Raw genomic sequence first — 21,719 nt, 5'->3', positions numbered from 1 at the left:
ACGGAGGGGGCGACGGCCGCGGTGACGCTGCTGCGCCTGGCGGGCGGCGGCGCGTGAGGCGCGCGATTCTCGGTGTCTTGGGAGCAGTGCCCCGACCCCCGCCGTTCCCGCCGCCGCCATGTCGGGCCGGTCGGTCCGGGCCGAGACCCGTAGCCGGGCCAAGGATGACATCAAGAAGGTGATGGCGGCCATCGAGAAAGTGCGGAAATGGTAAGGGGCCAGGCCCAAGGGTGCTGGCGGAGGGGGCCTCCGGCCCACGTCCAGAGCAGCGGCGAACTGGCGGGCAGGGTGGGAGCCGACCGGCAGGCGCTGGGGGGGAGGGGGGAGCTGAGAGGGCGGGAGGAGGGAGCCGCTGGCGTCGGCGTGAGGTCAGAGGGCGCGCCGGCCGCGACCAATCAGAGGGTTGCCCGGCTCGCGGGCCCGCCCACCTGCTCCCCTCTGTTCCCGGCAGCGCGGCGCCGGCTGGGAGCTGCCGGCTTCCGGCGGCGCCGGGTCCGAGCGGTTTGTTTAGCCGCGGGTCTGCGCGGGCCTCGTCTCCGCGCCCGCCTGCCTGAGGAACCTTTTGCGTTCTGAACTGTCCCGTATACTAACTTAACAATCTCAGGGGTTCCCGTTGGCCAGACTGAGCACTCTGCGTATTCAGGCGTCTGGGTTAGGTGAGAACTTTTCGGCAAGCTACCTGCCACGGGACCAGAGAGTCATTAGAATAAAAATTCTTGCTTTCCCCTAATATGGGCTCACGCGCGCGAGCTGGGTGACCTGGGAGCTGTTAGTAGAAGAGTCAGGATCTCCCCCTTGTTTGGAAACGGCTCCTGTCATGTTCATTGCAGGGGCAGGTTGACCGCCTATTTTGTACCAGGAGTTCCAGTGCGTTATCACCTTAAATTTTCACAGCCAGATGTTTGCGCCAGCTTCTTGAGTACTTTTCTCTAGCTGATTGCTACCAATAACTTTTACTTTACTAATAACTTTAAAGCCGGGTAGGTGTTAGCTCCCTCCAGGAAGCCTTCTCCAAGACCTCCTGCCCTTCACCCTCCACTCCCTTTAGAGTCATTATTATTACTGCTTAGTCGCTAAGTCGGAGAAGGCAATGGCACCCCACTCCAGTACTCTTGCCTGGAGAATCCCAGGGATGGCGGAGCCTGGTGGGCTGCCGTCTATGGAGTCGCACAGAGTCGGACACGACTGAAGCGACTTAGCAGCAGCAGCAGTCGCTAAGTAATGTCCTACTCTTTGCGACCCCATATAGCCCGCCAGGCTCCTCTGTCCATGGGTTTTTCCAGGCAAGAATACTGGAGTGGGTTGCCATTTCCTTATCCAAGGTATCTTCCCAACTCAGGGATCGAACCCGCGTCTCCTGCTTTGGTAAGTGGGTTCTTTACCACCGAGCCACCTGGAAAACTGGGTCATAATTACCTTGGACTTTATTTGCATGTTTATTTGTCCATTTTGCTACAGGACCAAGTTCCTCATCTCTGAGGACTTAAAAATACTAGTTAAATAGTTGATGATTTTCCTCCTCCGAATCTAATGCTTTAAGTTTTGTGAAACCTAGGACTGGGCATCCCTTCCTCTTCTGGCCATCTCTGTCCTTACCTGCAGCCTAGGGCAGTTGAGCATCTTCTGTCACCTGGAACTCTGTCTTACCTGGAACTCTGTGCTGGCCTCCCTGTGATCTGTCTGCCAGCTTCAGGACTGGCTCAGTTCCCCGGTCCATTCATTACTTTGTATTTTGCTCAAGTGTGAATTTTTTAGCACTCTTTTGCTTAGGAAATAAGGCTTCATTGGTCTCTTCTTGTCCTTAGGATAAAGACCAAAAATGATCCTTCATGCCTCACTAGACTGGCTCAAACTGCCCTCTTTCGCAAGATGTTAGCCATCTTTCAGTTGGGGCCACACTACCTTTCCTTCTGCTTGGTAACCTTCCTCTACCCGCTCCTTCCACTTGCCTAGTTAGTGCCTGGCTCTGCTTAGCAGTTGCTTCCTCACCGAAACCTTTCAAGAGTCCCAGTCTAAATCAGGTCCTCTCCTATATGGAACTTTCCACAGGGGCATTAGGTTGAACCATAAGACATCTATATTTGCCTTTTTAATCTGAAGAAATGGCAGTTTGATGTGGTTGAATCTAATGATCAGGTTTCTAACTGACATGAGTTGTGTGGTGTCTGTTTCCAGTTGGAATTCAGGCTCGGGAGAGTCAGGACTGTGCATCTTGTTCCCTGTGTGCCTAGGACCTAGCAGAGGGTTTTGTAGATTAAATATTTGTTGAATAAATGAGGAATAAATGAGTGACTTGTCCAGGAATTAATTCCAGTTTCTAAGTCTTTAGTTCATTCTTCTTTCTGTTACATCACAGTCTCTATATTTTTGTGATGTCATTTGCTGAACAGCATCATCAATAACAGCAGTTACTTTTTTTGCTTTTTTGTGCTCACATTGGGACTTGAAACTTTCAGAAGTCACACTCAGGCTCCCCAACTCTGGCTGTCCATAATCTGTACCCTTATTCAAGAATGTTACTTGCCTTTCCCTCCCCAGGTATGTGTGGGGAGGGAAGAACAGCTACTCATTTTTTTAAGGCCTATCTCAAAAGTACCCTCTTCTGTAAAACGAAACCTTAAAGCCATCTTTCCATGGCGCTTGGCTTTCACCTCTTCCAAAAGCCAGTGTGAGGCTCAGTTTTGTTAGCTGAAAGCATTGTGTCCTGCTCCTTGATTTTTGGAATTGTGTTTCAACCCACAGTTTCCCTGGTGGGTCAGATGATAAGAGTCAGCCTGCAATGAGGGAGACACAGGTTTGATCCCTGGGTCGGGAAGATTCTCCTGGAGAAGGAAATGGCAACCCACTCCAGTATTCTTGCCTGGAGAGTCCTATGGGTAGAGGAGCCTGGTGGGCTAGAGTCCATGGGGTCACAAAGAATCGGACACTACTGAGCAACTAATGCACCCCGAGTTTCACAGGAGTTTTGCCTTCCGTGGAATATCCTGGTCTTCAGCCTTCTTTCTTAACTGCCTTCACATATTACAATGATTTCTTTACTTATCTTTTTATTGCTATGAGTTCCCAAGATAGGGACACTATCTTATATATTCTTTATCACCTGTAAGGCTTTGTATAATAGGACTTTATAAAATATCAGTGGGATTGAATTAATTTTGGGGAGATGAAGAAGTTATGCAAGATGGATACCTGAGTTTGAAAATGTGCTCATACTCCATACTACTGTAGTCTGTGAGGAAAAAAATGGTTTTGGTGCACCATGTGAGCAGAGGTGACAGGTGGAAGGTTCAGGGCTAAAGGAATTCTATAGTGAAGTGTTTCTGGAAACGGTGATTTTGCCTTGAAAAGTAAAGTGTGATTTGACAAAGTTTATGAAGCATTTAAGATTGAAGACATCATCTGGTGAGAAGTAGAAAACCACAAGTTCTGATCAAAAAATCTGTTTTATCGGTTCTGAGAAGTATCTTTGTTTTAGGGAGAAGAAGTGGGTGACTGTGGGTGACACGTCCCTTAGGATATTTAAGTGGGTTCCTGTGACAGACAGCAAGGAGGTAAGTGTGGAAGAAAATCAAAACAACAAAAAGGTAACGTCTTCTTTCTTTCTTTCTTTGATTGCCTCTTAGCTGTTATGGGATTGATTTCCTCAGAATTGAGTTGAAAACACTTCAGGGACCCCTCTGTCATTGGTCCATGCAAAGCCTCTCATTTTATTAGATTCCCCCCTCTCCCCGTTATTCCCTTTCCTTAACCCATTCCTCTTTTCCAGGGCTTGGCCAGCTACAGCCCAGGCCTGCTCCCTGTGATTCCATATAGTTTAATTTGAACACACCTGTGCCCGTTGGTTTCCTTATTTGTGGTGGCTTTTGAGTTGTAATGGTAGAGTTGAGTAGGCCATAACATGTAATGGCCTGCAAAGCCCAAGATATTTATTTTCTGGCCTCATAAGAAAAAGCTTGCGGACTCCTGCTGCCCACTGTAGTGTATTGGGTGTGTTTTTATGTATATATGCCTTTCTGATTCCCCTTCCATGATTTTATTTGTACCTCTGTATATTCTTGAAAAATACACAGCATTGTTTCATATTTGTATTTTTAAAACTTTGCGTCTATATATAGCATTGTGCTGTAAACCTCTTTTTTTCTTTGAAAACTCGAACATGTTTCTGTAATTGTAAATAAAATTATCTTTACTCTTTCATTGTATTCTCTTATGTGAAGTAACCACATTGATTTATCTATACATTCCCTGAGTGATAAACTCCCTGATTTCTCCCCCTCTTTTTATTCTAATTATTTTTAAAAGGTCTGAACTATAAAATGTGTTCAGAAGTATCTAAAACATAATGTACTATACAGGGAAAAAAATATGAAGCTAATACCGTTGTAAAAACCATCTATGTCAAAAGATAGATGTTGCTAACTCCCCCAGCAGCCTCTGAAACTCTTCCCATCATCCCTCTTCTCCCCTCCAGAGGAGATCAGTCTCCTCCTTTTGCTTTTCTTACTACTTCTTTAGTCATGTGTAAATATTTCGTTATATAAACAGCATCATGAAGTATCTATTTGTGTGTGTCTGGCTTTTTTTGCCTAGCGTTTTGTTTGTAGAATCATCCATGTTGTCTTTGGAGCTGTTTGTTCCTTTTCCTTGATGTATGGAGTTCTGTTACAGGACTGTACCATAATTTATTAATATCCTATCAGTTTTCCTGTAGATGCATATTTGGATTGTCTCCAGTTTGGGATAATAGGAACAAAGCTCCTGTGAACGTTCTTATTTTGTATATGGGTCAACATGTGTGCGAGTTTTCCTAGAGTATTCCTAGGAGTAGAATTGCCAAGTCTTAGGATATGTGTATTTTGACCTATACCAGGAATGACAAAGTGATTGTACCATTGTATATTCCTACCAGACATACCAAAGTTCTCACTGCTCCAAACCCTCATCAACAGTTGGTATTGTTGGGCTTCATGTATTAAGATATCTCACTTTGGTTTTGATGTGGTGATTAAGGACGTAATTACTAATGAGATGGAGAACCTTTTCGGTATCCTTTGGGATTTCTTCTTTTAGGCAGTGCCTGTTTAAGTCTGTTTGGTTATGGTCTTTTTCTTGCAGCTTGTAGGGATTCTCTGTGTTGTGGACACATATTCTTTATTGATTGAATACTGTCTGTACCTTGTTCCATTCCATGGCTTGTCTTCACCCTCTGTTTACGCAGGCTTGAGTAGCAGAAGTTTTTAATTTTAATGTAGACAAAATTCTTTTCTTTATAGTTAGTGCTTTTAAATGTCTTAAATCTTTTCCTTTTTTGAGGTTACAAAGATATTTTTCCATATAATCTACAAGCTTGTTATTCTGTTCCCATTTATGATAAACCTGGAGTTGATTTTTGTGTGTTTTGAAGTAGGAGCCCAATTTTATATTTTTCCATGTGGGTATGCATTTGTGCCACCACTTGAAGAGACTGTTCTTTTCTTCTTGCTCTGTAGAACCACCTTTGCCATATTTCAGGTATATATATGGGTCTGTGTGTTTTGCTGCCAGCTTTTTTGGGTAGCCTGGATGACCATGGTGGACATCCTTCATCCACTCTCCTTGAGGCCTTGTGAGAGGTTTTCTCGGGATTAGATGCTCTGTTATTGGCTGTCCATGTATGATTGATTTTTTAAAATATTTATTTATTTAGTTATTTGATTGTGCTGGGTCTTAGTTGCAGCATGAGGGATCTAGTTCCTGGATCAGGGATTGAAACCAGGGCCCCCCTGCATTAGGAGTGTGGATTCTAAGCCACAGGACCACCAGGGAAGTCCCATACATGATTGTTGTTACTCGATGCGGCCAGATCTCTCTCCTGAATGGCTGCCCTGGATGGTTACCTCCTGTTTCCCACATCCTCACCAACATTTGGTATCATCTAACACGTAATTCCTAAATCCTGCTAGTCTCGTAGATGTAAAGTGGTATCTGTTTATTCTGCATTTCTCTGAATACTAAGGAGATTGATAATTTTATCTCTTCAGATTTCCTTTTTAAACATTTAGATTTCCTCTTCTCTGATTTCTTCCTTTCTTTTTTTTTTTTTTTGGCTATGTGGCTTTGTGGGATCTTAGTTCCCCAACCAGGAATTAAACCCAGGCCCTTAGCAGTGAAAGCATGGAGTCCTACTAACCACCGGACCACCAAGAATTCCCCTCTGATTTCTTAAATTTTCCTTATTCTTATATTGGACTTCCTGTCTTTCCTTTTTTGATTTGCATGGATTCTTTTATGTTATAGATACAGAAAATTCTAGTCAGTTTTGTACATGGCAGTTGTCTTTGTCTAACATGTCACATAAGATAACTTTGTCAGTAATAGCCTTTAATTTTTTTCTGTCAAGTTAACTTTGTCCTTATGATTTTTACTTCCAGGGTGATGTTTCAAAATTATTCTCCATTTCCTGGTTATAGAGGACTTCTGCATCTTCTGCTAGCTTTTTAATTTTAACTTTCATTTTTATACCTTTAATCCATGTAGGTTTTTTTTTTTTTTAATGGTGAAGATAATCTAATTTTAATTTTCCTTCATATAGTGAGCCACTTCCCCTAATACTGGTCACTCCATAATCTGTCCTTCTCCACTGGTATATGATGTCATCCCTGTTAGATGCTTTATTCGCATGTTTTTGTTTTTGAGCTTTCCATTTTTTTGTCGTTATTTTATCTGTTTCTGCACTAGATTTATTTACTATGCTTTTAGTGTGTCTTCATGTTAAGTAGGGTGACTTTTCTCTCTTGTAGGTTTTTGGAAAGATAGTCTTTACCAGAATGAAAAATTCCCTTCTCTTCTTAGTTTTCTAAGGCTTATTAAAAATTATGACTAGATAATTTGGACTTAATCCAGCTGCTTTTCCTGCATTTACTTAAATGTTCATAGGACTTTTGTCCTTTAATCTATTAAAATGACGAATTTCTGATGTTTGAACCATTCTTGCATTCTTAAGACAAATTCTACTTGGACATGCCTTTTTTTTTTTCTCATAATGTTACATTCAACTCACAAATAATTGAGGTATTTGCATCTGGTTTATATTTCCTTATGCTATCTTTATCTTGTTTACACCAGCATCCTAAAACAAATTGGGCAGTTTCCCCTCTTGATTTCTGGAACAACTTGCATAAAATGAAGGCCCTACCTTTAGTACTTTCTGGGTCTTTGGTGGCAGAAGAGGTGTTGATCATCATTACAGTGGCTCTCATGGTGATTGATGTATTTAGGTTTTCCCTTTTTCTGTACTTATTTTGCCGTTTTGTGTCTTTTCCAAAAAACGTTTCCATTTCAAGTAGGGGATTGTTTCTTTAATTGGGGACAGTGCTGAGTCTTCACCCTTGCCCACTTCCCCAAGAGTGTTTAGAAATGAGGCAAGGCACTGTTTGGTTGGCCAGCCATGCTAAGCTTTTGGCAATACATGAGTCAGTCCTGTGCAGTGAAGAATTAATTAGCCTGTCCAGAAGGCCAGCAGTACCCCTGCTGACGAACACTGATCAGTTTTCATGTGTACTGCTGTGTAGTCATTTATAATATCCTTTTGTACTTTAAAGTCTCTGTTGGTAATTATTTTGTCTTTTTCACATTTGTTACGTATGTTTTTTCTGTGTAACACGGTCCTGAAATCTTTATTAAAAGAATCTTCGTGTAATTTTTGTTCATCTTTCTTTTCATTTTGCTTTGTTCTCTATTTGATTAATTTTTGCCTTTGTTATTTTCCTTTGTTTTTATTCTGTATTTTCCACTTCTTATGTTGAACACTTAGCACTTTTTTTCTAGTTTTTCTTTGCTTTTTTTTTTTTTTGTGGTCCATTTCACTTCTGTAGTTATCTCCCATAGATTTGGACATAAATGAGTATCAGGATATCATTGATGGTGTCGTTTAACTGTAAGATTTTCATAGGTTTCTCTTTGGTTTCCTCTTTAACCCAAAGGTTATTTAAAAGAATGATAATTTAGTTTTTAGATATGTGAGATTTTTGAAAGCTGTCCTTTTAAAATTGGTGCTCTGATTCTGTGGAATTGGTAGGATATTTGTTCTTTGGGATTACTGGGACTTTTTTTGTGACCTGATCTGTAATTGAATTGTGGACAGTTCACTTACAATTAAAACACATATATACTCTCAATATGACATTAAACAATTGAAGGATTTGTTATGTTATCCAAATCTTCTGTATCTTTGCTCATCTTTGTATGGTTTGCTCTGTATGTTTCTGAGAAGAGTGTGTGAAATTGTTGGTTTGTTAGCTTCTTCATGGTCTATGAGTCAGTTATCCTTTGTACTTTGAAGCTCTATTTTTGATCCATGTATGTTTGTGATTCTTACCTCATCTTGACCTGTTCCTCCTTTTACTAGTATGTAATGTCCTTCTTTGTCCCTTTTTCACCTCAGATTCTGTTTTATCTGATACTACACTTTATATTATGTCTTCTTTTGATTTCTATTTGCCTGGTATGTCTTGTAATGCTGTTTTTCCCGTTTTACATTTTTCTGCTTATTGGACATATTAGGATTAGGTTTAGCTGTGGGTGACGGAAAACTCAAAATAGCAGTGGTTTAAAGCAGTTATTTTGTTCTAGAGAAACAGAAGTATGCAGTCCAGGACTGGTGTGGTAATTTTGTTCTAAGAGTCCCTAGGGACCCAGGTTTCTGGCACCCTCTCTATTCTTTTGTTTTTAAATTTACTTTTAAGAGAGTAATGGTTCTATTCATTTTACATTGTTTCTGTTGTGGTAAAATATACATATCATGAAGTTTACCATCTTACCCACTTCAGCGTGTACAGTTCAGTAGTGTTGAGTGCATTCACCTTGTGTAACCCATCTCTGAAACTCTTCATCTTGCAGAGGTAAAAAACTCTGTACCCATTAAATAATTCCTCAGTCCTCTGTTCGTGTTTGACTTTATATTCCAAGTTCGAGCTCCAGCCATCATTCAGCACATTCAAGTTCAAGGCAGTAAGAGAGTGGAAGGGTTGGCAAATAGTGTTTTCATGAATTTAAGGCGTTTCCCAGAAGTCTCCTTAAGACATATATACTAAGTGTTCATAATAGCTGTGGCACGTCTGGGCACTAGAAAGGCTGGGAAAGTGTGACCGCCTAAGAATTCTATTTTTATGGACAAGGATTTCGGTCATAATACACTTTCCTTTTATTTTTTTCCTCTTCACCTCATGATGACTAGACAGATTTTCTTCTGCTGATCTGGAAGTTCTGCATTCTATTTTTAGTTTTTTTATTGGCAACTTCCAACCTAATAATACTTACACTATTTTTCCATATCAATGTATAAAGCTTATCAAAATCTGTATTTTTCCTCTGATCCTCTGGTCTCCATCGCCCCCCTCCCCCGACCCTTTCATCCCTTATCCTGTCCTTCGTTTTGAATGGAATTTCATCTTTTTTTTGGCCACACCGTGTGGCTTGTGGGATCTCAGTTCCCTGGTCAAAGCACTGGGAGCCTGGAATCCTAACCACTGGGCCAGCAGGGAACTCCCTAAATGGAATATCCTGTAATGATGACATCTAGCTTCATTTCTTAACTTTTAGTTTGTTTCATCTCTTTATCCTTTCTTTGCATATTCTGACTTCCTCATCCAGTTTTTGCTCATTAATTTTTTCTTCAGCTCTTAACTATTTCTGCTAATAAACTCATTCACCTAATTTTTACTTTGAACAATTTCATTGCTCATACCAAATATCCTTGGCGGTGGTTCAGAACAACTTTCCAGTGTCAACCTTGTCTTTCTGAGGAGACTTGCCATATTTTATTTAAATTCTTCTGTCGCGTTAGTGCACTTTTCCTGGTATAGCTTGCTCTGTTAATTGTCTTTCACGGTGCTTGTTTTCCTCCAGTGTCTGGTTAGTTTTCTCTGTGCACTCATCTTTTATTCCTTTCAACTTCGAGCTGTGTTGGCTAGAAACGTGTAACCGAGGGGAGAACGTGAGCCTAAGCTCCGTGCTTTCTCCTGTAAATAGCTGAGGGGATGGGATTAGCCTTGGGATTCAGCCTTTCCCTTTTCCCCTCTCTCATCTTCGCTGTCTCCCAGGGAGCTCTCTAGTACCAGTCTCCACATGCTGCCTTTATCTGCGAGCAGCCAAACTTGCCAAGTCCGTGGAGCCGGTGGGTGAAAGTTAAAGGGGCTCTGGGGCCACCCTTTGTTTTTCATCTAACCTTGGCTTTGGTGATGCCAATACCATAAAGGCCAAAGGTCAGGCTGCTAGATCTCTTGTGTGGGGGAAGGACACTGCTGACATCCCATTCCTCATTTCTCACATATAAGCCCCTGACCCTTTCCTATTTCTTTTTTCTTTTTTTGGTTGTGCCATGCAGCATATGGGATCTCACTTCCTCAACCAGGGATCAGATTTGCCCCTTCTGCACAGGAAGTGCAGAATCATAACCACTGGACCACAAAAACTAACCATTGGGGGACATCCCCCTTTGCTATTTCAGGTTCTCCTTGCCCAGGACTCATCTCCCTTTGTCTCTCCCAAGGACTTCTCACAGTGTTTGTATTGGTTTCTGAGCTGGGCCCTGAGGTCCATTGGTTTATCTACCTTCCAGTGGTCTGTGGTAGTGTGCCAGCTTCGAAGGTACTAGCATAGACCTGTTAGGTTAGGAAAAATAGAAAATGATCAAATTGGTAAAGAAGAAAACATGAAGGATGTAAGGGAGTGGGACACTGCTGATGGGAGAATAAACTGGGACAAACTTTCTACAGGTTGATCATATATGTATACTTAAAAGCAATATTAACCAGATGTTGGGGATCCTTTCACAATATATACATATGTCAAATCACCCCAGGATACACTTTAAATGTTGTACAGTTTTATTTGTCAGTTACACCTCAGTAAAGCTGAGGATGTGTGTGTGTGGGGGGGCCTTCAAAATATTTATGCCTTTGATCTAGAAGTTTTATTTCTAGACATTTATCCTCAGGACATAATCATGATGTGTACAAGATACATCTGCAGTATTGAGTATTACGGTATTGTTTGTGGTATTTAAAAATTGGAAGCAAAATGAAGATCTTAGCTGTAAAGAATTAAGTTATTGTGCACTCGTATATTGTGCAGCTTTGTTACCCTTTTAAAAGATGGTCTAAAAAACTACTCAGTGGCATAGAAAAATGTTTTTAATATGGTGAGGTGGGGTGGGGAGCAGGTTATAATACTGAACCATGGTCCGTCTCGATACGTTATATGTCTCGGGTATCTCTGATACCTAATCTCTTCCTGTATTTTCAGAATTTCTTATAGTGAAGGCATATTTTACGTGAGCACAGAATCATTGAAAGACTAATGAGAGATTAGGAAAAAACAGTAATACCAAAAGTTGGCATGGGTGCTATGATGCTCATACTCCAAGTATATTGCCAACCTTCTGGTAGAGAGTAGGGAGGCACAGGGTATTTTAAGAGAAATATGTTTATACTTTCTGATCTACAAGGAATTTTTTTTTTTGGTGTGAATTTAGCCAAATAATCCAGGAAAAAATAAAAGTTAAGCATTGTAGGTTTATTTCTACTAGTACTAAACACACAGTCTTAAATAAGGTAAAGCTCAATGTCTACTGGTTGAGTAGTGATTGAGTAAGTATGATGCCTGGAATATTATGCAGCCAGTAAAAATCATGTTTAGGTAGCCTCTGTAGTTAAATGGTAAAGTGTAATTGCACTAAAATTATGTCTGCATATAAAACATGAAGGGAAGGACTACATACATATATATGTACAGTTGACTTATTGCTGAGTTACAATCGAGAGTATTCACAAAAACTAAGCTGTGTTACTAGTACAATGCGTGAATAATAAAGTGACAAGTATGTGAAGTATGGATTAGTAAGTTTGGGATTGTCCAGATTTGAAATTCAGCTGTGAGGATGCTCTCATTTGCAAATGCTTGGGTTGGCGATTGCCTTTCCTGTGGGCTGGTGTGTTGCAAGCTAGTGCTTACCTTCCACTGTGGTTCCCCCACTCGTGTGACTTGCATCCTGCTTGAAGGCAGAGGTGGACATGGGAGGTTTCACTCTTGAGTGGATGGGGTGGATTGATCAGGAGTAGAGCTTGTAGGGGCCCCTTGTCCTGTCCCTGCTCACATTACATATAAAGTGACTCCTTCCTTTGTCCAGTCAAAGGTCCTTTCTTCTTTCACTTTTTACCCCTAGCTGTGCTCCTGAAACAGGGATCTTTCTTAAATGAGTATTTTGTAATTCTCACCCATCCATGTAGGGAAGGATCGGGCAGAGCATTCTGATCAGGGGAGAAGGCAGGAGGGTCCCCCAGAGAACTCCAGTGGAAGCAGATGTATATAGCTGCCTCTGTCTTGTGAGTCATGAGATTAGTACTGGAAGGGTCCATTTTACTGATAGAGCCACTGAGGCCTGGGGACACCTTGTCCAGGATCCTGTTATTCCTCAGGTCCTGAAACCACTGTTGTTCCTCATGCTCCTAATCCAGACCTCTGTGGGGTCTCAGCACCTTCTCTCTCCCTCTCTGTGAGTCTTCTGCTTGGCTCTGTCATATTCCTCTTTTTTTCCTTTTCTAGAAAGAAAAGTCAAAATCGAACAGTTCCGCAGCCCGGGAACCTAATGGCTTTCCCTCTGATGCCTCAGCCAATTCCTCTCTCCTTCTTGAATTCCAGGGTGAGTTGCATCCTTATGTCTTCCTTGCAGGAAAACGAACATTTAGATGACCCATCAATAATCCGAAGACTAGTCTGTGTGTCATTTCAGTGCCCACGGTTTTGGTGGTATCTTGCTGGGCACCTGACAGAAGTCTTTGCGTTTCAACTTCACAGTGACCCTGCAAGACAGACGACAGTCTCCTCACTTTCCAGTTAAGGAAACTGAGGCTCAGGGAGGTGAGGTTACATATCTAAAGTTAGTCACTTGTAAGTGAGGACCCATGGTAGGTCCTGGTTTTCTGGATCAGAAGCTCTTTTCTTTAGACTATGTTTATTTGATGAGAGCACTTCAGAGGAGCGCCCCCCGCTCCCCCCCAGGCTGGGGCGTCTGCCTGTTTGTCTACAGTTAGTCCAAGCTCTGCCTCCTAAACCAGTCTTTGGTAGACGTCCGGCCTGAGTCAGCACTGCACTGAGAACTTTACCTTTTATACCTGTGTGGCAGTTACTGCTTATGAAGCACTTTCACTTCAGTGTCTCCTTTTTAGCCTTGCATCAGCCTGGGCTATAAACCAGGCAGTTACCATCATCCTGATTTAAGGAAACTGATACTTGGAGAAGAAAAGTATCTACTTAAGCTGAAGAGTGACAGAACTTTATTATTTTGTATAATAAAACGCTACTTCCGTTTTAGTATAGAAGATAGTGGTCATTGTAGGATGAAGACTAGAAAAGGCTTACGATTTTCTCTTTGGGGCTAGACTGGGAACGACCAGGTATCCCCTCCTTCCCTCTCCCCCAACCGCCCCCACCCCAAGGTTGGTGTGGTACAGAAGAGACTCCAGGGGGACAGTTCTCCAGCTGCGTGAGCTGTCCCCGCAGCATTAAGCTCCGGGAGACATGGGAGGCTCCATTTCTTCAGCCTGGCCGCCGTCTCATCCTTTTCACGCTGCTGCTGCTAAGTTGCTTCAGTCGTGTCCGACTCTGTGCGACCCCAAAGACGGCAGCCCAGCAGGCTCCCCCGTCCCTGGGGTTCTCCAGGCAAGAACACTGGAGTGGGTTGCCATTTCCTTCTCCAATGCATGAAAGTGAAAAGTGAAAGTGAAGTCGCTCACTAATGTCCAACTCTTTGCGACCCCATGGACTGCACCCTACCAGGCTTCTCTGTCCATGGGATTTTCCAGGCAAGAGTACTGGAATGGGTTGCCATTGCCTTCACGCAGTGAACGTTTAATGCGCTCCTGCCGGGTGCCTGGTACTGTGTACTGTGCTGGAGACTCAAGGACCTGTGAGCCACAGAGCCCATTACACCACCGGGTGTAATGGAGGGAGACTGGTGTGTAATATAGTAAATGCAGGTGTGCACAGGAAGCAGCAGGAGCATGAGAGGGGGTGGTTGTCTCCACCCAAGGGAGCCTGGGACACGGCTCTGCAGAGGAGAGGATGCCAGAGCTGCCAGTTGGCAGGTGTAGGGGCTTTGCAGGAAGACGGGAAGGAGCATGTCATACCAGACACGGTGCTGGTATCTGCTCTTAGGTTTGGGTCCGACCTGGCTGGAGCCAAGGGTACATAGGAAGAATGGCAGGCAGTGAGCCTGGAGAGCAGTGTGTAGGATATGATAGGGCCCTCTAGTGGGCAGCAGGGAACCACAGAAGGGTTTCATTCTGGCAGTGGTGTGAGGTCCGTGGCGGGTGGCTGAGACCCAAGGAAGGGCAGCTGGATGGCTGTTGCCAGAGGCCAGGCCTGAACTGAGGCAGTGGGGGAGGAAGGAGTGGATACACGTAGCATCAGAGCAGTAGGATGGGTCTGATTTGGTGACTGGCTGCTGGAGGTTGGGGAGAGGAAGGAATGGTTGAGTCGGTTTTTAACTTAGGTGGTGACTTCAAGCCTTCAACAGCGCTTCCCAGGTGGGATCCAGTGGTCCGTGAGGCAGTGAGGCAGAGCCTGGGAAGGTACAGGGCCTGAGCTGACCACCTCCAGACCCCATCACCCTCCTTCAGAGAGCTGCGAATGGTAGACAGACTGTCATTTTCTACATCTCTTGTGAGAAAGGTTGAGAGGCAGAGCTAGGTCCCTCCATTCACTGGATAGTGAGAAAATACCAGGTCCCAGTTATGATTAGTGGATACTAAATAAGGGACTCATATGCTTATATTGACCTCCCTGACATATAAAGGTTGCATAAACTTAAAGATCTGGCTGCATCCGGTGGTGCTTAGAATATATGTCTTAAAATAACATGTGCTTAAATTTGTCAGTTTAGATTCTGTTGGTAATTTGCGATGTGCAGGAGCCCTGGGACTGTCTGCCCTTGGTTCAGGGGCTGTTTGCAGCTATGATCGGTGTGTGCCCAGCTGTGTCCATGCTGTCTGCGGAGACCCCAGGCCGTTGGCTCTGTACTGAGTCCCCCTCGAGCGTGACCGGCCTCAGCCATTGCCTTTGTCATGTTTGATTTTCAGATGAAAACAGCAACCAGAGTTCCGTGTCTGATGTCTATCAGCTCAAGGTGGACAGCAGCACCAACTCGAGTCCCAGCCCCCAGCAGAGCGAGTCCCTGAGCCCTGCGCACACCTCTGACTTCCGCACAGATGACTCCCAGCCCCCCACGCTGGGCCAGGAGATCCTTGAGGGTGAGTCTCCTCTGGCCCAGGACGTGTGTCTTGGAGAGGCTGTGCTCTTGCTCTTGATGGTTTTCTTTAGAGTCACAGGTTAGAGATGGTGCCTCAGCTGGTGCTGGCAGCTTCAAGCCGTTTGTCAGTTGTTTGAGGCTCTTTTGGGGAATGGTTGTATTTTCCCCTTTCACAGAATGACAGAAAGAAACAGCAATACGAGTGAGTGCCAGCCTCTCTGCAAGGAAGGTACTTTTCATATTTGAGGCCTGGTATGATTCTTGGGTTCCCCTGGTGGCTCAGCAGTAAAGAATCTGCCTGCAGTGCAAGAGAAGCGGGTTTGATCCCTAGGTTGGAAAGATCCCCTGGAGAAGGAAATGGCAACCCACTCCAGTATTCTTGCTGGGAAATCCCACAGAGGAGCCTGGCGGGCTACAGTCCATGGGGTCACAAAGAGACAGACACGACTGAGCGACTAAAACAGCAAACACGATTCTCCTTTCAAAAACCCCATGGAATAGCAACTGTTGTCTCCGTTTTATCGATGGGGAAGTTGTCTTAAAGAGTTCAGTTGCTTGGCCACGATCCCACAGCTGGTGGTTGAACTGCCTGATTTGTTTCATTCCTTCTAACTTTGGAGTTAGTGCCCTTTGTACCGGGTTCTGCAAATTTCTTCTTAGAACGTATGTTGATTCCATAACCAGTGGATACCCCTTCACCAAGGGGCCTCCCGGGAATGCTCCCCCAGCCTGGGGGGTCTCCCATCCCAGCAGGCCCTGCAGTTACACTGACCTTGCTTTTTCAGAGCCCTCCCTGCCTGCCTCGGAAGTTGCTGATGAACCTCCGACCCTCACGAAGGAAGAACCAGTTCCTCTAGAGACACAGGTAAGGAGGTGCTTTGGGTTTCCTAGTTTCTAAGGAAAATGTCAGGGCTCCGTTGACGTGCACTGGCTCTCTAGCATGAGAGGGATGTAGTGGGGGTGGGGAGGCAGCGAGGGATGCTGGTTAGGAGGTCGGGAAGAGGCCCTGTGATCTGTGAGACAGTCGGGGTCGTGATTAGGGTGGAGGGGAGGTCTGCTTCAGAGGGATGGCCCTGTCACTCCATGCTCTGGCTGCATCTAGATTGCTGAGGAAGAGGAAGACTCAGGTGCCCCTCCCCTGAAACGCTTCTGTATGGACCAGCCTGCAGTGCCGCAGACAGCTTCGGAAAGCTAGCACCCCCCTGGCGCCCTTCACCTCCAGGCTCCAGGCCTCTATTTATTGCATTCTGGTTCTGGCTGTGCTGTGTTGCTGGGGTAAGGGCGAGCACCGGGGTCCAGAGCCTGCACCTCAAGAGCCTTCTGGGCTGGAAGGCGGACGCGGGACCTGGGGTCGTAGCATCATCTTCCCGTCCCTGGCACCTGTGTCTGCCTGATCCTGAGAAGAGGAGCACTCCTGTCCTCTTTGCACCCCAAGGAGGCTGGCGCTTCAGCCACTCCAGGATCATCTGTCACCTCCAGTAGCAGTCTCTGCTCCACAGCCTCTGAACTGAGCTGCTGGTGCTTCTGCAAGAGGAAAGAGAGGGGAAGGCACCCTCCAGAGAAGAGCGTGCCGAGGGCTTACTTGAACTTGAATGGTGACTGCAGATTCATGGACTTGCCCATAGGGCTAGGGACCCTATAGGCTGCTGTTGGAGAATGCCTCAGTAGACTCTGGAGGGAAGGGAAGGGCTTAACTCCACACGACGGCAGAAAAGTCCCACCTAGACGTCATGCTATCCTGGCGCTTGTACCCATTCCTGAGGCCATCCTGCCTCTCGTGGGCTCTCTGGCTGCTGACAGTCCTTTGTCCCCCTGCTGTAACCACCCCTTTCCCCCAACACACACACTCACACACGCACATACTCGCAGCTGTTTCCACCTGGACATTTCATTCCAGTATCCCCCCTGCCTCCCGCCATGGTCCCCAGCTCTCCCACCGCAAACTTTGCCCCAACGAGAATTTGAGGTTCTGACAGTACTCATCCCCACAGTATTCCTTCAGCCCAGACTTTCTAGAAAGTTCCCTTTTCTTTGAAATCTGCATGTTTCATCGAACCTTGTGATTTTATTTTTTGTTTCAAAAAAGTTTAAGAAAATGGAAATGGATAACGGTGAGTGAAGACATATTTTAGCACTGAATAGAATATTTTTAAAATTAAACTATTTGAAATATGTCTTGTTGGCAGCTGAGTGCTTCATTCTTGAGGGTTGTGGGGGCAGGGGCTGGGGGCGATGGTGGCTGAGTGCTTGTGAAGTCACTGCGGGCTGGGCTCTGCCAGTTGTCTTGACTCCCACAGAGTGACTTCAGTGAAAATGATTTGGAGACTCCCTTAGAGGTTGTCACGTCCTTTGAGTTATACTTCTGCCCCTGTGTACACCGAATACAACCTTGTGTACATGGGATGTGTTTCCCACAGCTCCAGGTCCTTAGGTGGCTGACTCTTTAAGTTTTTCTTTTAACTTTTTATTATGGTAAAACACACAACCATAAAATTTACCATTTTAACCATTTTAAAGTAGACAGTTCAGTGGCACTAAATGCATTCACAGTAATGCACAATCATTACCACTATACAGCTCCAAACATTTTCTTTGCCTCAAGCAGAAACCCGTACCCATTAAACCCTCACTTCCCACTTGCCCCTCCCCCAAGGTGATGGAGGGAAGGGAAATAATAAAAGACAGTGGATTTGGGATGTTCTGAGGTTTAGGAACCAACAGGACAGGCCGGAAAAGACCAGCCAGAAGCTGAAACTGTAGGGACTTCCCTCGTCATCCAGTTGTTAGGATTCCAGACTTCCAATACAGGGGACATAGGTTTGATCCCAGGTCAGGGAACTATATTCTCTTAAGTTGCATGGCACAATGAAAAAAAGTGACAGAAGCTGAAACTGTCTAATCAAGGGTTTAGGTCTGTATCAGTGAAAGATGGGTGTTAAACTGGAGCCATAGAAATCGAGGACAACTGCCAAGCAACAGTCACATTAAAGATTATTTTTTCTATTTTAAAATGAAAATACCACTATAGAAAAACATACTGGAAAAACACATGAAAATATAATGAAAGAAAAACAAACCCATAACTCCTGTCTCTCCAAGGTAAGCACTGTTCTTTATTTGGAGAGCCACTTCTCAGCTCCTTTTCATGGAGCTGAAGCTGATATTCCCTATTCATAAAGCCCCACCTCTAGTTTCCACTTCCGTCTGCAGGATTTCCAGCTGTTCTTGATGGCTCTCCAGTGTACCTCCAGTTCTTAGGGCTGAGCCTGAGCCCATCCCTGAATCTCCCATTTTAGATCTCTGCTTTACCAAAACCAGGGCTGGGTTCCGGTCCACAGCGGCCACAAGCACTGGAATGACTATGGTGCCCATTCTGATGTGCAGCTGGGTGTGTTTTTGGAAATACCAAAAATGGCCCATTTTTTCCTCCCGATGTTTTTGGAGTTTTTACTCGGTGTGTAGTCTGCCATTAGGTGTCTAGTCCTGCAAGCATCCATCCCGTTAAGTCATCTTGTCTGTGCCTCTCAAGTCCAGCTACTTGTCTTCACCGACCTTGCCGACCATTCGACGCCCCTGCTATCACCTCTCCTGCCATTCCCTTCCACGTGGTCACTCCCATTCAACCCTCACATGCTGTGGCAGAATGAGAACTTCCCTTTGCCATTCTCCTCTCTGGATACTTTCTGCCTGGAGATCCCTATGTTAGGCACACTGCCCTGAATTTACCATGTCTGCTCTGCTGCTCCTCCTGCCTAGGATGTCCATCTCTCTTTTCTCTCTGCCTAGTGAGCTGCAGGAGAAGGCAAAGGCACCCCACTCCAGTACTCTTGCCTGGAAAATCCCATGGATGGAGGAGCCGGGTAGGCTACAGTCCATGGGGTCGCTACGAGTCGGACACGACTGAGCAACTTCACTTTCACTTTTCCCTTTCGTGCACTGGAGAAGGAAATGGCAACCCACTCCAGTATTCTTGCCTGGAGAATCCTAGGGACGGCGGAGCCTGGTGGGCTGCTGTCCATGGGGTCGCACAGAGTCGGACACGACTGAAGCGACTTAGCAGCAGCAGCAGTGAGCTGCAACTTCATCTCTTCACAATCAGCTCAAATGCCACAGCCTCTGAGGTTTCTCCTAATCCTCTTAGAAGAAATGGCTACTGAAGGGAGATGAGCTCTCTTCGCTGCTAGATGGTCTGAACGGGCTTCATAGAGCTGACGTCTGACCTAGATCAATGGGGGAAAACATGTTGCCTGCCATATCAGTAAACAAAGATGTTGCAGGTATCAAGCCATCACCTTACAGTGGCTGAAGGAAGGGAACTTAGGATAGAAACAGGATGCCTGCCATCTAGGTCCACCCTCCCCACCCCTCCCCAGGAAACTCAGGATGAAAAAGCACAGGATACTGGCCCCAGATGGCTGAGGTGCATATCAAAGGAAAGATTTCAATGAGCCAGAACTTCTGCATCTTCCCATACATAGGAAAGCACTAAATTCTTCAACTTGAGATACTTGGTTTTCTTTTAATTAACAGTAATCTTTCTCAACTTCCCTGGTGGTCCAGTGGCTATCTCCTTGCTCCCAAAGCAGGGCACCTGGGTTTGATCCCTGATCAGGGAACTAGATGTAGATTCCACATGTTTCAACTAAGAATTTGAATGCCACAACTAAAGAGCCTGCCTGTGGCATCTAAGACCTAGCACAGCCAAATAAATATTTAAAAAAACAAACAAAAATCCCAGTGATCTTTCCGTGTTCTGACTACCTGGCTTTGGTTGCAAAAACTCCTATGTAGCAACTCCTCCCTTACCTCTTCTGAGCAGTCTCTCAGACTGAGATGCTGTTACCCGGGCTTAAGTCCTTGGTTTTGTCTGCCAAATAAAACATAATTTACAACTTTTAGGTTGTGAATTTTTTCGTCAAAAAATGAGAACTTAGCTTTTACTGGCAATGATCCTTCTCACTTTAAGGTGAGAAGAAAAGAGAAAAAAAAAGGTCTGGCATTGGCATGTTGCCATTCAGGGACACCTAGCAGTCTAGCCCTGTCTAGGCTGGAAAGATATGTTCTTGGGCCACTGCAGATTTTTGAACCAAGGTAGTAAACAAGAAGATTCTTGAGAGTCCGTTGGACTGCAAGATCAAACCAAGATTTCAATCCTGAATATTCATTGGAAGGACTGGTGCTGAAGCTGAAGCTCCAATACTTTGGCCCCCTGATGGGAAGAGCCAACTCGTTGGAAAAGACCCTAATACTGAGAAAGATTAAGGGCAGGAGGAGAAGGGGGTGACAGAGGATGAGATGATTAGGTAGCATCACCGACTCAATAGACATGAATCTGAGCAAACTCGGGAAATAGTGAAGGACAGGGGAGCCTGGTGTGCTGCAGTCCAGGGGGTTACAAAGAGCCTGCTACAACTTAGCGATTGAACAACAACAAACAAAACAATGTAACAGGGATGAATGATTAATAAGTGTGTTTCTGACTGTACTGGATGGGCAAACAGATTTTGAGTGACTGTATTCTACTTAAGAGAAGTGGCGCAAACGTTCTCACTCTCCAGGCACGGTTATTTGTTTTCCTACTGCACCCTATGTACAGCATCCATCACATAGAACTGTGATTCTGTCTCTATTTTTTCAGAGCAGTAGTCTCTGTCTTACTCTCTTCCTGTTGCACCCCACGTAGGGCCCTGAACATTTTAGGTGCTAGGAAAGACTATATGAATGAATGAATTTATCTTTAATAGACATGTTCTTTAATGTATTTTTCCAACGAAGCTTCTATATTATCCTTTCCAGCAAACCCCTAGAAGCAAGCATTATACTAATACCCACCTCTCGTCTAAAAGTTAACGTTAGGGGGACCCAACCGGAACCGCAAGTTACCTCAGCAGAACCTATGCCGATCAAGTCTCCGCGTTACTTCCCGCCAACCCCTCCTTCCGTGCGCCCCGCCCGCGCATCTCCGGGCGTGGCCGAGCGCGGTGCCTTTAAGAAGGGGGCGGAGCCCGAGTGGAAAGACAAAGCCCCTGGCCGCGCGCTCCCCCTCCCCCCTCCGGCGCACCACACGGACAGTGGTGCCCGGATGTCGGTGTCGCCTTCGGTGACAGATGGCGCAGAGTCAGTACATGTTAGAGGGCTTCTCTGGCCTGACCTCTCTGAATTCCCGACCTTTCGGTTCCCTGTTTTTCCCCACTTTCAACTCCGCCGCCGGAGGCCCGCGCGTCTGTCACTGGCGCTTACATAACGTGACCTTTCACCTCTTCATACTGCCCTCTAGTGCGCTGCAACCCAACTAGGCGGCCCGGGAAGGGGGCGGGACCCAACCGCAGAGCGGCAGCTCCTCTGAACCAATAGATTCTGGGTGCTGACCAGTTCTCCGCCTATTGGAGCATTCGCCACCGGCGCCACAGGGGAGCAAGTTAGTGTGCGCGCT

At 45.2% G+C, this 21,719-nt stretch overlaps 1 protein-coding gene and 1 long non-coding RNA gene across 3 annotated transcripts; one reads left to right on the top strand and one right to left on the bottom strand.

Annotated features, from left to right (window-relative positions):
• Positions 1 to 17,460, top strand: BCL7B (BAF chromatin remodeling complex subunit BCL7B). 2 transcript variants are annotated; one of them, XM_081557884.1, is made up of 6 exons: positions 1 to 210; positions 3,476 to 3,551; positions 12,583 to 12,679; positions 15,117 to 15,287; positions 16,072 to 16,151; positions 16,389 to 17,460. In XM_081557884.1, exons 1-6 carry the CDS (start codon positions 119 to 121, stop codon positions 16,479 to 16,481), a joined length of 609 nt encoding a protein of 202 aa, XP_081414010.1. In that variant the 5' UTR covers positions 1 to 118; the 3' UTR covers positions 16,482 to 17,460. The 2 variants fall into 2 exon arrangements, with proteins under 2 accessions (XP_081414010.1, XP_081414011.1); XM_081557885.1 differs by lacking the exon at positions 15,117 to 15,287.
• A 274-nt stretch (positions 17,461 to 17,734) lies between these two features.
• Positions 17,735 to 21,564, bottom strand: LOC145532550 (uncharacterized). The gene is made up of 3 exons (XR_014073333.1): positions 21,170 to 21,564; positions 20,093 to 20,153; positions 17,735 to 19,506 (listed from the first exon to the last, which is right to left on the bottom strand). It is a non-coding gene; the product is annotated as an uncharacterized LOC145532550 (long non-coding RNA).
• Positions 21,565 to 21,719: the final 155 nt, after the last annotated feature.

This window comes from Giraffa tippelskirchi, chromosome 13 (genome assembly GCF_054371585.1).
Source record: "Giraffa tippelskirchi isolate mGirTip1 chromosome 13, T2T-mGirTip1v1.2.pri, whole genome shotgun sequence".
NCBI classification, from domain to species: domain Eukaryota; kingdom Metazoa; phylum Chordata; class Mammalia; order Artiodactyla; family Giraffidae; genus Giraffa; species Giraffa tippelskirchi.
This window is presented reverse-complemented; position numbering and strand designations above follow the sequence as displayed.